This window comes from Crotalus tigris, unplaced genomic scaffold (assembly GCF_016545835.1).
Source record: "Crotalus tigris isolate CLP2741 ecotype Arizona unplaced genomic scaffold, ASM1654583v1 scf7180000017881.257975618366:2651188, whole genome shotgun sequence".
Lineage (NCBI taxonomy): Eukaryota > Metazoa > Chordata > Lepidosauria > Squamata > Viperidae > Crotalus > Crotalus tigris.
In genome coordinates, this window is record NW_024096698.1 from 592,102 (window position 1) to 608,426 (window position 16,325).

Genomic DNA, 16,325 nt, shown 5'->3' on the forward strand with positions numbered 1-16,325 from the left:
TTATAAAGACTCAGGGCAGATGTGAGGGAAAAGCAGGAAATTACAAGCTTCCAAAATAGGTAATAAATATTCGATTGCACAGAAACCTCTGGTCTTGGCATATTTTGGGTTGCCAGATATTTGAACCAGCAAAGGAGGACTCGGCCAATTGGAAAGGAATAAGCTAAGGGTTTAATTTTCTTGGCATCCGTAACAAAAAGTACTGTAAAGTGAAAAGCTGAAAAAATAAAATAAAATAAAAAGGCCTACATATATATGAAATTATTTCTTCCAGCATCAGAAAGACTGGTTTTTGAATCACAGTATTTTCCCAAAATGTATTTATTTTCAAGAACATACGCTACTGAGAATACAGAACATGCTTTCTAAATGTCAACATCATGTGATCTACAGACCGCAGCAATTGTAGATTTGAAGAGGCTGGATTGAAGCCGGTTGCTGGAATCAGAAAATAGATTACTAGACTGTTGAATCTGCTGACAGACAAGAGAAGGAAAGCATCAGGCTATTTACAAGGTCACAATACACAAGAGTTTGAACAATTACTCTTGGGAAAGTAATCCAAAATTTTACAAAGATACACTCAAAAAGCCAGACAAGATTTGATTGTATGGGTCTGCCCGCTGGACGGAGGACACAAGGATAAAAAGGGGGAACATGTCCTTCTTTTGCCAGAGGTCTGATAATCCTAGACCAGGGGTAGGCAACCCAAAAGACTCAAAGAGCCGCTTGGACCTGTTTTCCACCAAAGCATGAAGCCGAACGCACCAGCCTGAAGATGACGAATGAGACTTCGTCGAAACGTCACCAAGACACTTTCAATTTTACATGGGAGAAAACCCGAATAACCAAAGACCTACATACAAACACCCGCGAAAACCTCAGAAAACAAATATATATGTATGTATGTATGTATGTATGTATGTATGTATATACACACACACACACACATACACACACACACACACACACACACACAGGTAAAAAGGATATATACAGTGTTATCTTCATTTTAGATGTCAAAAGGGTCTCTCTCTCTCTGTCTCTGTCTCTCTCTCCCCCCCCCTCTATCTGCCCTTGGTCTGCCAGTCCTCTTCCCCACTCTCTCTCTCTCTTTCCTCTCTCTCTCTCTCTTTCTCTCTCCCCCTCTCCGATCTGCTGCTCACCTGGCAAGCTGGCTTCAAGCTGTTCTCCAACAAGCTCAGAGGTAGGCGACCTTGGCTCCTTTATAACTCATGGACTCCAACTTCCAGAATTCCTGAGTCAGCATAGCTGGGCTAGCTAGCTCCTGCCCTTCCTGCTTCCTGCAGAGACGCAGCAAAGGGAGGAGCTCCGCCCAATAAGCTTTTCAGCTCCTCGGAGAACACTGTGAGTGCACTCTCTTTTACACACACACACACACACACACACACACACAGAGAGAGAGAGAGAGAGAGAGAGAGAGAGAGAAGCAGGGAAGCGCAAGTGCCTCTCTCTGCAAATGACAGAGGAGGCTGGGAGCCACAAGGGAAGGCTCAAAGAGCCGCATGTGGCTCCGGAGCCGCAGGTTGCTGACCTGTGCCGACCTGTGCCCTAGACACATATCCAGCAGTTGAGTTTTTATTGTATTTGCACAGGAAGCTAATTTCCAAAGAATGTTTTCCATACTTGCTTTCTCTACACTTTGGCTGGTTTTTTTTTTAATTTGTTTTTGACAAAGCTGAAAGCTAAGTAAACCACATAACAGATAATGTAAAATCATTATTTATGTCTAAGCGAATTTAACTAGCTAGTTTTTTTTTCTTTTACAAACTCTGACTAATATTCTGGTATTCCAAGATGTCCATGTGCCAACCTTTTGCATCATGCCATATTTTTAACCACATTAAGTTAGAAATGATTATTTCAATGTATTCAGAAACAAAGTACTGTAAATTTCTCCGAATACAAACAAAAGCAACAAACAAACAGCCATTCTAGACATATTTTGCAAGTTCTGTCTAAGGAAGGAAGCAGTAATTAGGCAAGCAAATACAAGATTTTTCAGGTCAAGTTAAGAAAGTCCATTCCATGCATCAATGAAGGGAGCTGTAGTGCACAAAAGCTTCCATATTTCAGTAAAATGTATTCATTTGAAAAGATGCTCTCTGACTCTTTCTGATCTATGGCTTTGAAACAAATGTCAAGACAAATACTGTAGCTTAATTGAACGTGGAAAATTATAAACATTCAGATGTTGCTACGACAGCCTGAATGACAATGCAGAGTGAAGCACACTGCCTATTTTAGATTTCTCTGCAGAAGAGGCTTTCAGAGTCTAGTTGCTCTAGAAGTCTTTGAGATGAAAGAAGTACCTCAGCCACTACATGGACCACAAATATATATCTATAGGGAATTTGGGGCACAGGAAGAAACACAGTAGATTTCTTGCAGTACACAAATGCAACAGTATATTCAGAGATGGCTTAATTACAGTCAGGTCTGGGTTTGGAGGTGCATGTTCCATCCGGACCGAAATTTGTACTTGCTCCAAGTGACCTGATTCCACTAATTGGAGTAGCAGGGAAAAAAAAGATGAAAATGCCAGCTATGACCATGCAATTGAACCCTGCCACTTTCTTATGTGCTTTGCATGCAATTCTAGCCACTATCTTCATGGTTTTGAAACGCATGCACCTCCCTCAGCCGGGCAAATAAAATCAAATCCAGAGCTTTAGAGTTTTTTTTTTGCTTTTCTTCAGAATTTACCATTTCATTTAAATTCAAAAGGTCTTCAGCTAGTAATACCTTGAGATACAAGCATCTGAAGAGAGAAGACGAGAACCTGGCCCTTTGTGAAGAGATACTAAAGTATTTAAGTATCACTGAACCTTTACATGGGATGAGTACTGTGTTTCCCTGAAAATAAGTCCCTCCCCTGAACTAAGACCTATCCTGATTTTTTGGGGGGGCTATTATAAGCCGTACCCAAAATAAGCCCTAGTTAGGACCCTGGCCACTCCATCCCACCTCACTGCCATAACGGGGCAGGAGGCCGTGCGGCACATTGCGGGTGCAGGGAGCATGGGGCAGCTCCACCCCATCCCCTACCTGCCTTGCCTTGTAGTGGTGGCAGCAGTGTGATGTGCCGCATGGCCTCCTGCTGCGAGCGGCCACAGAAGTGGACCGGCAGGCACGTGGGCTGCAGGACAGGGCTGTTAGTGCCACCGCCGCGAGGCGAGGCAGGTGTCACGAAAAATATAAGACACTCCCCAAATTAAGACCTAATGCCTCTTTTGGAGGCAAAAATAATATAAGACAGGGTCTTTCGGGGAAACATGGTAGCAAAACATGATTTTTTCATAGAACATTTCCTCTCAGGAGTTAGGGTAGGTCACCTCCTTTAACATAGTATTCTCCATCCAATATTATAGATTCTCCCAGACTTTGTTATCAGTTGTTCTACCAGATGTTCCAGGCTGGAGATTAACTTTAAAAAAAATGAGATTAGCATACCTACCTAGCCAACAGGTTAGCCAAGTTTCATGTTTTTTGCCTGTATTGGAAGACTCTGAAAAAATCTTATAGCTATTGGGTTTTAATACAAGAATTTGACACACAGACACACCCCAATCACGCACATACTCACATACATAGGTACAAGTAGTTCTCAACTTATGGCCATAATTGAGCCCAAAATTTCTGTTGCTAAGTGAAACATTTGTTAAGTGAATTTTGCCCCATTTTACAACTTTTCTTGCCACATCTGTTAAGTGAATCACTGCAGTTAAGTTAGTAACACAGTTGTTAAGTGAATCTGGCTTCCCCATTGACTTTACTTGTCAGAAGGTCACAAAAGGGGATAACGTGACTCTGGAACACTGCAACTGTCATAAATATGAACCAGTTGCCAAGCATCTGAATTTTGATCATGTGACCATGGGCATGCTGCCATGTAAGTGTGAAAAAGGTCATACGTCACTTTTTTCAGTGGCGTGACTTTGAATGGTCATTGAATAAACAGTTGTAAGTCAAGGACTATCTGTATATATGTACATCTAAAACATTTTTGTTGGCCAAATTAGAATAATGTATGCCTATGTTCTCATTTCTTTTGCCAAAATCCCAGTGGGCCTTTTAAGGAAGGAGGTATGTGTATAAAGCAAGACACAGTAAGCAATGGATTTTTATTAGATAAAGGTAGAATATTTGGAGGCATCCATGGCTGGCTTCATTGCAATAGTTTCAGAGGAAGGTGGGAAAGCACGGGAAAAAAGGATGCTATGTCAGGGAAAATATTTTGCCAGCATTATGGCCTGATTGTCATTTCCATCCAGCCCGTTGAAAGAAATGCAGCTTTTGGGCAAGGTCTGAAGGTGTGGCTCCTACTGAGTTACTGAAGCAGATGCTTACATGAGTGGCAGTTCTTAAACCCAAATGAGTAATAGCCCTTGTAACCATCCGCTGTCAAGAAACTCAACCAACTTAGTAAACAGTTTTATCTGTGGCATCCTTTTGTTGCTGATACTGTATTTCTTTCTTTGTCTTCAAGAAAAGGCCAGGGTGAGACTGTGCGGCATGTGACTTGCAACACATTTATTCGGCATCTTATGACTTTCTCTCAACATCTTCCCCTCACCCAATAAATTCCAAGGTAGGATTAAGCCGGTTACTTGCTGCAGCCCATGGCATGCTAGGTCCTCACAAAGTGAAGTAATCTAAGACATTTAGAATCAAATGTTAAAAGCAAAAAGCAGACAATACCCGATCTACGCTTTCTGAAGAAGACCAGCATGGAAAGTGGAAATCATATTTATTTAAGTTAGAATGAGACTTGTTTGATTTTTAGTGTCCAATAGGAATTGAAGGTTTACCTGCCAGGGATGGTTTAACGCAGTGGTTCTCAACCTGTGGGTCGGGATCCCATTTGGGGTGGAACAACCATTTCATGGGGGTCGCCAAACAACGCAGTCCGCCATTTTTTCCCCCTTTTCCTTAGCTTTTATTCTATTGGCTTTTGAAAGCCAATAGAATAGACTCTCTTGAATAGAGTCTAATTCTATTGGCTTTCAAAAGCCAATAGGAATTGTCCAGGCTGTCTCTGCCCTGCTGAGCCCGCCAAAAGTCCCATTCTGCAAACGGTGCTGCACCAGTTGAGTAGTCCTCGACTTACGACTGGTTGAGTAGTCCTCGACTTACGACCGGTTGGGGGTCACGACATTAAAAAGGTTGAGAACCACTGGTTTAATGGATTGGGCAAGGTTCCATCTCATACATTTGACTAGAGATATACAATATCTGCAGTGATTCGAGGAAAAAGTGCATTTGCTTTTGGACACGCTGAATGGGTCCCAGAATCACCGGCTGTTGGCATCTACTGAAAAAAGCCATTTGTTTTCCTGGGGTCTCATAATGTATTTATTTATTTAAAACATTTATATCACCAACTATCTTATTCCAAACTCTGGGTGTCTTCTAATTGCTGACATGCTCAGGAAAATGTGCATTTTAGGGGAGGTATTACAGGAGAGGGGTGACAGCAAGTGTGCTACGAAATATTGGCAGTACCTTTGGTCTGAAGCAGAATATTTTATGCTTCTGTATTTTGTGATTCTGGGTGGAAGCACAAAGCTTGATCTCAAAAAAATAAAAATAAAAAAATGAAGCAGAGTCAAACCATATTGCAGTATTTGAATACGGTTTCAGAGATTGTGTCCCCAACTGCAAAAACTTGCAAGGAAATAATTATAAGTTATTAATCACAGGAGACCCAAGTTACTAAAATCGGCTGTTTTTTCAGCCATACGTATAAAAATGATATTTTAGGGCAGTGGTTCTCAACCTGTGGGTCGGGACCCCATTTGGGGTTGAACGATCATTTCACGGGGGTTGCCAAACAACGCAGTCCGCCATTTTTTCCCCCTTTTCCTTAGCTGTGCTACTCTCTTTTATTCTGTTGGCTTTTGAAAGCCAATAGAATAGACTCTCTTGAATAAAGTCTAATTCTATTGGCTTTCAAAAGCCAATAGGAATTGTCCAGGATGTCTCTGCCCTGCTGAGCCCGCCAAAAGTCCCATTCTGCAAACGGTGCTGCACCAGTTGAGTAGTCCTCGATTTACGACCGGTTGAGTAGTCCTCGACTTACGACCAGTTGGGGGTCACAGCATTAAAAAGGTTGAGAACCAATGTTTTAGGGGGAAGGAGAGGCCATAGATCAGGGGTTCTCAACCTGTGGGTCGGGACCCCATTTGGGGTCGAACGACTATTTCACGGGGGTTGCCAAACAACGCATTCCGCCATTTTTTCCCCTTTTCCTTAGTCTAATTCTATTGGCTTTCAAAAGCCAATAGGAATTGTCCAGGCTGTCTCTGCTCTGCTGAATCCACCAAAAGTCCCATTCTGCAAACGGTGCTGCAAGTTGTCTGCAGCGAAGGCGAGCTGTCTGGAAGTTTCCACTCCTCCCTGCTAAAAATGTAAGTAAAAGAGGGCCAGGGGTGGGAGGTGGGAGGCTGGCGGGCGCAGGGAGGGTTGCTGGCACTTGTGGGGCCCGGCAGGTACCTTACCTCCCTTGGGCTGGGCCAGCTGGTGGCCAGCCAATGGTCGCCCTGCGCCGTCGCTGCCCCTTGCCAGCTACGCCTCGGCCGGCGCAGGGGGCGGCACCACGCATGTGCGGCACTCCCGGGCAGGGGAAGTCAATTTATGACTGGTTGGATAGTCCTTGTCTTATGACCGGTTGAGTAGTCCTTGACTTACGACCGGTTGGGGGTCGCGGCATTAAAAAGGTTGAGAACCACTGCCCTAGATAGAATGAAATCCTCCCAAAGTCCAGCTTAAGTCAGGAAACCTTTCAAACAATTTCAATCTAGTTATACTTTGGAAGGTTAAGTAGAGGAAGTGCTTCCTTAGGACTTGTGTCAAAGGCGTTTAACAGGAGCAGCAGATTGTTTTTAATTTAGCACCACACCTAGATAATAATGGATTGAGGGCTAATTCATTCCTATTAATAGATTATCAGCTCAAACTGGTTAGTAAAGTTGTTGCAGTTATGTTGATGAAAAGCCTGTACCATGCATATGCATTATCTCATAATATTACAAATGGCCTTTAGGAAGAAAAGTGATTTAAGATACAGACGTGGTAGAGCTACATATTGGGGAAAAAAGCAGTACCTAAAAGACATGATTGTTTTAACTAACCTGTTCATGTCCCATGGTGGAAGATGTATCCATGTAGGTGTTTGCATCTTGCCTTTTCTTTGAAAATCCAACTTTGTTTACACAGATTGTTTCATCATGACTGTAACATTGTTGGATCTTAAAGACAACAACTGGCCCAAAAGCATCATGGTCTAATGGCATCTTGAAGCTGGATCTTTGGCTGATGTGACGGGATCCAGAATCTAGAAATCAACCCATGCTGGAATATGTATACATGTAAGATACTAAGACATGGTGTGTTCCTAGCTTGGCTCCCACTAGCCTGTTTTCTTCTGAAATGTTTCTTTTAAAATGCTTGTTTCTATCCTGATAAAAATGGTTGTAGAGATCATATACTGATGTATGATGCCATAGATATTAAATTTGTTCGTCATTAACAATGGTCATGGTCAGCTTAGATGTGTTAAATGTCTATACCTTTAACATAACTTTTCACTTTAAATAAAGTGTGTTAAGTATAAATACTATATTGTGAAAGGAAATTGATTTTCTCTTCCGTAAGGAATAGCAAAAGCTATATTGGAGGAGCATAATGCAAGAGAAAAAGTTTAACTCTTGATTTGAGGAGCTCAATTTCCAAATTGCATATTCCAACTATTATTAAATAAAACCAAGGCACATTAAATACTTTTATGTACTTACTCATACTAGAGCCAATTTGGTCTAGTGCAGGGGTAGGCAACCTTGGCTCTTTTATGACTCGTGGACTTCAACTCTTTGGGCCAGTCATTCTCTCTCAGCACAACCCACAGAGTTGTTGTTGTGGGGAAAATAGGAGGAAGACGGTGAGTTTTGAGATTTTTGTAAAAGTAATGAAGGCGAGATACAAACAAACAAACAAACAAACAAAAGAAGAAAACACCAAGAAGTCTTGATGAATGAGCGCATACATCAATTAGATTTGCATTTACAGATTTTGCAAAGAGCAGAAAATATATGTTTTTTTTTCCTTGCCTGTAAGAAACGGGGTACTTCTTTGTGCATGACACATAACATTGAACAATTGGCAATGTTAAGAACGGGTAGAGGGTTTGGGATAGTCCTCCTTTAGAATAATTAGCCTACAGTTCTGGATCAGTTGGCATGACCAGGTATTGATGGGCATTGTAAACCAAGCCATTCAGACAGCTTGCTAGGCATAAGATAGTTAGGAAACATGGAAACAATCAGCAAACACATTGAACATACTAAATTGTAGCTCATACAGGTAATCCTCGACTTACAACCACAATTGAGCCCAAAATTCCTGTTGCTAGGTGAGACATTTGTTAAGTGAGTTTTGCCCCATTTCACCACCTTTCTTGCCACAATTGTTAAGTGAATCACTGCAGTTAAGTTAGTAACCTGGTTGTTAAGTGAATCTCGTTTCCCCATTGACTTTGCTTGTCAGGTTACAAAAGATGATCACATAACCCTAGGACACCGCAACCGTCATAAATATGAATCAGTTGCCAAGCATCTGAATTTTGATCACATGACCGTGGAGAAGTTGCAATAGGCATAAATGTGAAAAATGGGTCATAAGTCACTTTTTTCAAGGCTGTTGTAACTTTGAACGGTCACTAAATGAACTGTTGTAAGTCGAGGACTATCTCTATTTAAAAGTATTCCAATCTTTGTCTCCAAAGTCTTTTATTTTAAAATTTCTGGATCAGCTAAAAGTGGCAAAGCATTATATCTCATATGTCAAAGATTCTGTCTGTATATTCTGATGATAATATTTATTAAAAGTGAATAAGTATTTGAGTATAGGTTTTACCCTTTTCTGCTCAGACTGCATAGAATTTCTTCCTTTTTTTTCTTTCTGACTTCTCCCTAGTAATTTCCTTTAATTTTATGATGGCCTTTAATATAATGGGCATGAATTTGTTAATGTATTTATAGTCTAAATTTTGTTTCTGAAGGACTTTTGATGGACTGGATCGGTTTAGCAGCTTGACTGTATTGAAGCTGGGTGGCTTTTAGAACCTGGCAAAATATTTAATAGGCTTAAGTTTGAAATATCAACAAATACAGATTGCATCTTATCTCCCTGAATTGAGAAATGCTTTAACATTTGTTATCACTTAGCAGTGTTACAAAATGTGATCAGATGGTAGTATTGCACTTGGATTGTAAACATTTTTGAAGTCAAAATTTAAATTCTGTTGGATTCCATTAAATACTGAGATGGCAATTAAATAGATAGCCATAAACTTGGAGTTGGCTATGCAGATAAGATTATACAGACTCTTCAACAAAAGCAAGGCTCAGATTGAACGTATACAGTCTTTATATTGCAACATACTGTCTTCAGTGATTCAACAGAGAACAAGGGCACAATAATTCACATAGGATGCAAATTAAATGACACAGCATTCAGTCATATGTCAGAACTCAATTGCTCAACAAATTTTGCTAGGAACACACTTTGGAGGAGTCTTGTTGTGGCAGAGGTTTTTAAAGGAGAACATTAAATGAGAGTACCAATTTACTGGCAGAAGTCACTATTTGCTGACACAAGATTATGGAAGGTGGATAGCAGGATATTATACTGAGATGACCAACTGTTGTGATTTAATTTTGCTCAATTGTGTGCAAATGTTGTGGTATTGCTGGTGAGATCTCATGTTTCAGTAAATCCCTAAGTTTGTAATGATGGCGAATATCTGTAGCTCAGGTGTAGGATGAGGGTGAAGGTTCATTTTCCAAGCTTCTGGATTGCTTTCCGAACATTTTGTTACCAGGCAACATCTTCAGCAGTTTACGGGATGTCTGGGTCAGTGCTATTCTGTTTATAAGGTCTTCAGGTGTGGGTGTGTCAAGTGAGGGTCTAGTGATGGGTCGGGTCATGTGTTACCGACACCAAACAGCATCAGTTCAATTGGAGCAACACAAAAATAATTGGCCACTCTACCACCCGCCATGCTTGGAGTTCATCAAAGCCTGGCATTCCACAAGCAATTCCATCAACATTGACCTACAACCAGCCTACAAACCTCTCAGAATCCAAATCAACCACACAGCCAGAGACAGCACCAACCCTCAACCAACCCAAGCAAGACCCCCTCCCACCAGTTCACCTTCCAATCACCCTGACCTGATGTAACCGCCCCAGCACAAGCCTCTCACTGATGACTCACACCTGACCATCACAAGACCCTCACTTGACGCACCCACACCTGAAGCCCTTATAAACAGAAGAGTATTGATACAGTCATCCCCTAAACTCCACTGAAGATGTTACCTACCCACAAGCTCAGAGAACGAACCTTCACCCTCAAATCCCCAAGTCAAGAGAAGTTGACGCAACCTTCACATGATACAGTTAAGCACCCTTCAGATTTGAGTTCATACTTCCTATGTGTATGTAGTTGCTTACTGAATTCAGAATATAGCAAATGGAAAAATTAAGTCAATATTTTCTAACACGTTCTTTGGAAAAAGTAATAGTTCATAGGAAATGGATGCTGCTTAATCTTTCTATTCTTGCTTTTGATTTTTTCCCCTTTTTTCAGGACTCTTCCAGATCAGACCTGTTCTTATGACTCCGTGTGTATATAGTGTGTCTGAGATCTCCCCCAGGATTTTCAGTAATATTTAAGTCTGTGAAGGTCATTTCAAAAGCCTTCTTTTTTTCCCCTGTACAACCATACATTATGGTTGATTTGAAAATAAGTCCCAGACACCGTGTCCCCCTAAACTGTAAGCTTTTAAAATTTCAACCTCCCACCCTGAACACAATTGAAAATGAGAAAATCTCAAACATATGGTGTATTCAAGGAGACCTAAGAATAATTCTGAGGTAGAATTATTATGCGAGAAGAAAAACATTTCCCAAAACAACAACAACAAAAAAGGAACTTGCCACAGGAAACATTTTGCAAGCAGTTCTTTCTGCCAAAAAGGTATTACAAAATACTGAAAGGATGTCCAAATCCTTTCCTACATTGTTTATATGCAAAATCTATAAACAACTGCAGATAGATAATATACATTCAAATTTGCAGCACAATGAGATATTTAACTCTATACCATGTAGAAATTGTGTTAACTTCCATTTACTTAAGGATTCATAGAAATATACATTTTTTCTGTGCCTACAACTATAGTAGGGTTGAAATCTAATGAAGTCTTTTACACTGTATCATATCTTTCCTCCAAGGAGCCCAGAATAGGATTTTGCATTACAATCTCAACCCAGCAGTTAATAAGAGAACATTATTAAGCTCCAAATAAGCAAGGTAGATTTAGAGGAATAGAGACTTATAACAAAGACTTTCTTTTGAAGCACATTCAGTATGAATTATATTAATTTCCAATAGTGAATCAGGTCTTCAAATTTTCTGAATTTTAAAAAAAATATCTACAAATGGGTGCTTTGGACTCATGTCCTATCTCCTGGTCATTCTTCTCTTCCATGTGATCACTTTAGGTTGCTTTAAAATGTCACATTGCACATTATACCATAATAAATCTCTGAATAGTACAAACAAACTGCTATATCAACAAAAACAGCTCCCTGTATTCACTTTCCTTTTGGGGCATTTCTCAAAAAGTCAGTTGGAAAATCTAACTCTGAAATTTCATTTTCAGTCATGCCTTTGTTTCCTGAGAGGGCATTCTAAAGAAATGCATGGATTTCCAGAAAACATTGCAGACTGTAGGAAACATTGGCGCTTCAGTTTGAGATGCAGACCACACAGATTCATCCCCAACAGCCTGCACCTGTCTTCAACAGTGAAGGGACACAGGGCAGAAAACATCCTGCAGCCAAGAAGCTCCACACACATTTGCACTACTCAGGTGACCCTGAGGACACAGGTAAACCTCCAAATTGCTTCAACAACTCTTTAAAAGAATGCAAATGACCAGCTGTCTGCAAGGAATATAAATCCTTCCATTCCCCACCATCCAGTCAGAGCTGAAGAAGCTTCTTGGATGAGAAGCGAAATGTCTTCAAAGAAAAGCAAGAAAGCCCAGTTGCCTCCTGAAAAAAAGCACCTTTGGAACAACCATGACCTGGATGACAGAATCTCCATAGACATTCTAAAGAAAGTTAACTTGCAAATCTGAACCTATTAATATAATTCATTTTTATTAAAAATAACAGGTACTAGGAGGACACCATCAGACTTGTAACAACTTCTTTTGAACCAGGGAACTCTTTTTAATTTGTCAAGATATAATGTTTTGAATTGGTATTGAGCTATATCCAATCCCCCATAGCCTTTCGGACCTCTGCCAGAAGCAGTTCATATCAATATTTCTCAAACTGTTGCTTCCCCACAGATGTGCTTTAATTAGGGTCCAATTCTAACCAATACAGTTGGTTAATTCAATTCTCTTAAAGGCATCAGATGGAGATTTGAGTCCCTGCTGAAATTATCCTGTGGAGAAGAATCGTATCTAAAAATACAGTATTTTATAAATAACATTTTAGTTGCTACTTCTATTTTAAAACTGTGAGTTCCAGACAGATTTTGTCCCCTTGCCAATTCTGGTGAAGTAGTATGACATATTAGGGCTAGGGAAAGCATTTAAAAGAAGTGCATTGAAAGTATTAAAGCAGCTGTGTGACTTCCATCATGGCTGTGAAGGTTGTTCTCAGTTGTCTGGATGCGCGTGCACAGATATCTGCTAGGGCTGCCTTCAACGCCATCGTGTAAACCAGTGGTTCTCAACCTTGACCATTTTAAGGCATGTGGACTTCAACTCCCAGAATTCCACAGCCAGCAATGCTGGCTGTGGAATTCTGGGAGTTGAAGTCCACATGCCTTAAAATGGTCAAGGTTGAGAAACACTGGTGTAAACATTCCACAGGCTTCAATCATGGATGTGTAAGATGCAAATGAATGCAAATCAAAATAGACTTGTAAAACAATGAAATGCACTGAAAATAAATTGAAAGTTGAAACCTGGAGACTCCATCCTAAGTAATCTTACCAACAGACATAGTTTAAAAAGGAAAGTTACAGAGCAATCATTTTTACAAGTTAAATGCAGCATATAACTTTTGTTGAAATTAATCACAGTCTTATGACCAAGATTCAGTCACACACACTTTTTTAGTTTTTAGCATCATTTGTACAGAATTATGCTGTAACATTAGCAATCCACATCATTCACTGCTTCAAACTGTAGAATCATCATATCGGAAAGGAAATTAACACAGAACTTCGCCAAAAACTGTATTTCCCCAAGAAGTCATTTCCTTTTCACACATTCTAAAAGTGATTAGTTAGCAAAGCAAAACCTTCAAAAACATATTTGCACATTTTTATTTTTGTACCTTCCCACGTCATTCTGTGAATATTCAAATCATGATCAGAAAAATAGCCTTAATACTATTATTACCAAATACTATTTCCCGTCTAGTTGACATATTACAAGATTGCCGATTGCATATTTCTGCATTAAAATACATGCTATGCTTTGGGTAAAATTTTATACTTAATTCTGTCCAGTCCTGTCATAGAAAATTGTGATACATGAAATGGTTTCTTGGAATGAAAATTTGTAGCTGATGTTGGCTAGATAGTTAAAATTAAGAGCTAACTGTTTTGCATGCCCATAAACCAAATAATTAATGTAATTAATGATATGAATGCAAATAGGAAATGTAGAATGATGAACAAGTTGCAACAGGCAACAATTTATTTGTAAAAAAACTTTTAAAATTGTACTACAACAAAGATTAAGGAAAAACAGTATTAATATATACATATATTATATATGTATATACCCATAATATATAGTGTGCCTTTAAAATTACATGCTTTTCAGAAAAGAAGAAAGTCATTTTCCCTCATAGTAATTTTAAGCTCTTGCTTTCTTTAATAAAAACAAAATGAAATTAAACGTTCAAGTATAAGAAATAAGCACACTAGTATCTGATAGTGGAAAACCATTTGCTTTGCACAAATGATCAATGTTAAATACAGAGTAAGTTATAGTTAGCTAACACTTGTATATGTGCCTTGGTGAACTTTACACTTGTGAAAAATCTTTACCTGAGATATGTAGAAATAATGGAAGGTGCAAGTTCATGGAGTTCAAAAGTTTTCATTCCACTTCAACGGAAATAAACATTTATAATGTCTTACATATTTCTACCCTCATGATAGTCTACATGAGAGCTCTTCAGTGGAACAGATTTCATGTTACCAAGTATCTTATGCTTTATGACACACAAAGGCAACAACCACTTGCAACAACCAGCATGCAGACATGAAATAGAGGTAGCATTGTCTTACAGCTTCCACAGGAACAACTTGATTTTAACCACATGAGTCTTCTGCAAAAGGCACTCACTTTTTCATTTCTAAGCATGGTATTCAAATCCAAACCAATTAGCATTGTTTGGCTAGCTATGTTTTTAAAATAAACAAGGGCGAAAAAAGAATATGTAAGAAATGTAGCTTAATTATTGTGCAGTCTTCGGTACAAGGAAGGATGATGTGTTAAAATGACCAGCTACTGAAGAATTAAACAGTTAAACCAATAGAATTCAAAAAAGTACAATGATCATTAAAAAGCAGATTGCAAAATAGCTGAAATTATACTAGCCTTTTATAATTAAAGTAAGAGCAATGTGTCACTTAAAAAACAATGTTTCAGGGTTTTAGTCACTTAAAAAGCAATGTGGAGGAACAGAGACAACTCATTACAGTAATATATAGAACTTATAAATACCAAAAAGATTGCCATCCTGAACCCTTTTACATTAGTTGAAATTAGAAAAAGTTCCACATTATTACTTTTATCGAGAGACGACTGAACTAATTGAATTATAAGAGGTCCCACTATTACAGCTTGAAGCGTAAGCTTCCTGACCATTTGCGTCGAAACTGACTCTGAACACAGAAGATGCTTTCAATAAAAAGTCAGCTGCGTCTCTGCGGCCCAGTTCCCTCAGCTTAGATATCAAAATACCCACAGTACTTTCAGGGGCATTTCCCCATTCCTGGAGAAGGGAATAGGATGGACTCGAGACAAAGTCACTGGAACTCCCGTTATTTATATTATGCTTTGCAACCAGATCAGGGAGGCCCAAGTTCATTGCAAGAAGGCACCAATCCTTGCCCATAGGATCAGGTGGATCCAAAAGTCGGGTCAATTTCCTCCTTGTAAGTAGATTCAAATCTGATACATGGATATCCATTCCTAAACTTCCTTGTGAGTAAACATCAAGACACCCAAAGCACAATATGCTGCTAAAACTTTCTTTGTAACCACCCATGGTATTAGTCAAGGAGGTCTCTTTTTGACTTTGTGCGCGGAAAAAATCTCTTGGCTGGTAAATCATGACTGGCTCATGATGTTCCCTCAGCTGCTGAGGACTGAGATAATGTTTGATTGTCAACAGCCCTGGCAAAGTGGTGGCTATCAAATTATCAATGGTACTGCATACAGAATCCAGGAATAAGCAGCATTTAATCTTCTCCATTTCCAAGCCTCTAACTTGAACCTCGATACCCTGACCATTGTTGACAAGCAGTACAAGAAGTTCAGCTCCACGGTTCATAATCTTTGATCCATTGACCCACAGACGTATATCTGCATCTCCCTCTGTGCTTTGTTGATGAATCCATCTACACAGATTCACTTGAACTTTATGAAAAATTCCACAAGGAAGTGGGGTTAGATGTTCCACAGGAACAATTCTAACACCACCATAAATCATAACTTCATCTTCTTCATCAGCCCAAGACCTATGGAGGCTGTCAGTCTTAATCAAGGCTGGAATATCAATCATTGTTCCACTGCTGATATCTCTGGCACAGATGTCCATGGCATCCAAGACTTGTATAAGTTCTTCTACATCACTGTCTGGTATAAGGCGCTGGATATCCTCTATTGTATATCGACCTCTGTAGTGGTGGAGGGCTTTAGGATTCTCTATAGACAAAAGTCTTCCAAGGACATTTGAACATAACCAGCGAGGATCCAGCAGAACCACATCTTGGACTGTCTCACTTTGCATGATATTGATCTGTTTAGAAAGATAAAAGTCACATTCACATAATCATACATACACGAAAGAGAAAGGACAAGATCTACATGAGAGCTCGTAAGAGCTTTGACTGTAAAAAGCTAGGCTTGTGTTCAGATACCCATGATAGATAGCCATTTGTGTACAAATGCATAGAATCCTATCCACCCTAATGC

At 39.6% G+C, this 16,325-nt stretch overlaps 1 protein-coding gene and 1 long non-coding RNA gene across 3 annotated transcripts in view; one reads left to right on the forward strand and one right to left on the reverse strand.

Moving 5' to 3' along the window:
* The first annotated feature begins 6,377 nt into the window (after positions 1-6,377).
* Positions 6,378-7,555, forward strand: LOC120308195. The gene is made up of 2 exons (XR_005556786.1): positions 6,378-6,431; positions 7,240-7,555. It is a non-coding gene; the product is annotated as an uncharacterized LOC120308195 (long non-coding RNA).
* Positions 7,556-13,411: 5,856 nt separating this feature from the next.
* The window catches only part of DAPK1 (death associated protein kinase 1), a 69,825-nt gene continuing 66,911 nt past the window's right edge, over positions 13,412-16,325 (reverse strand). For both annotated transcript variants that reach the window (XM_039343894.1, XM_039343893.1), the window contains exon 26: positions 13,412-16,149. In XM_039343894.1, coding sequence (XP_039199828.1) covers positions 14,917-16,149 — 1,233 coding nt within the window. In that variant the 3' untranslated portion in view covers positions 13,412-14,916. The remainder of the gene's footprint in view (positions 16,150-16,325) is intronic.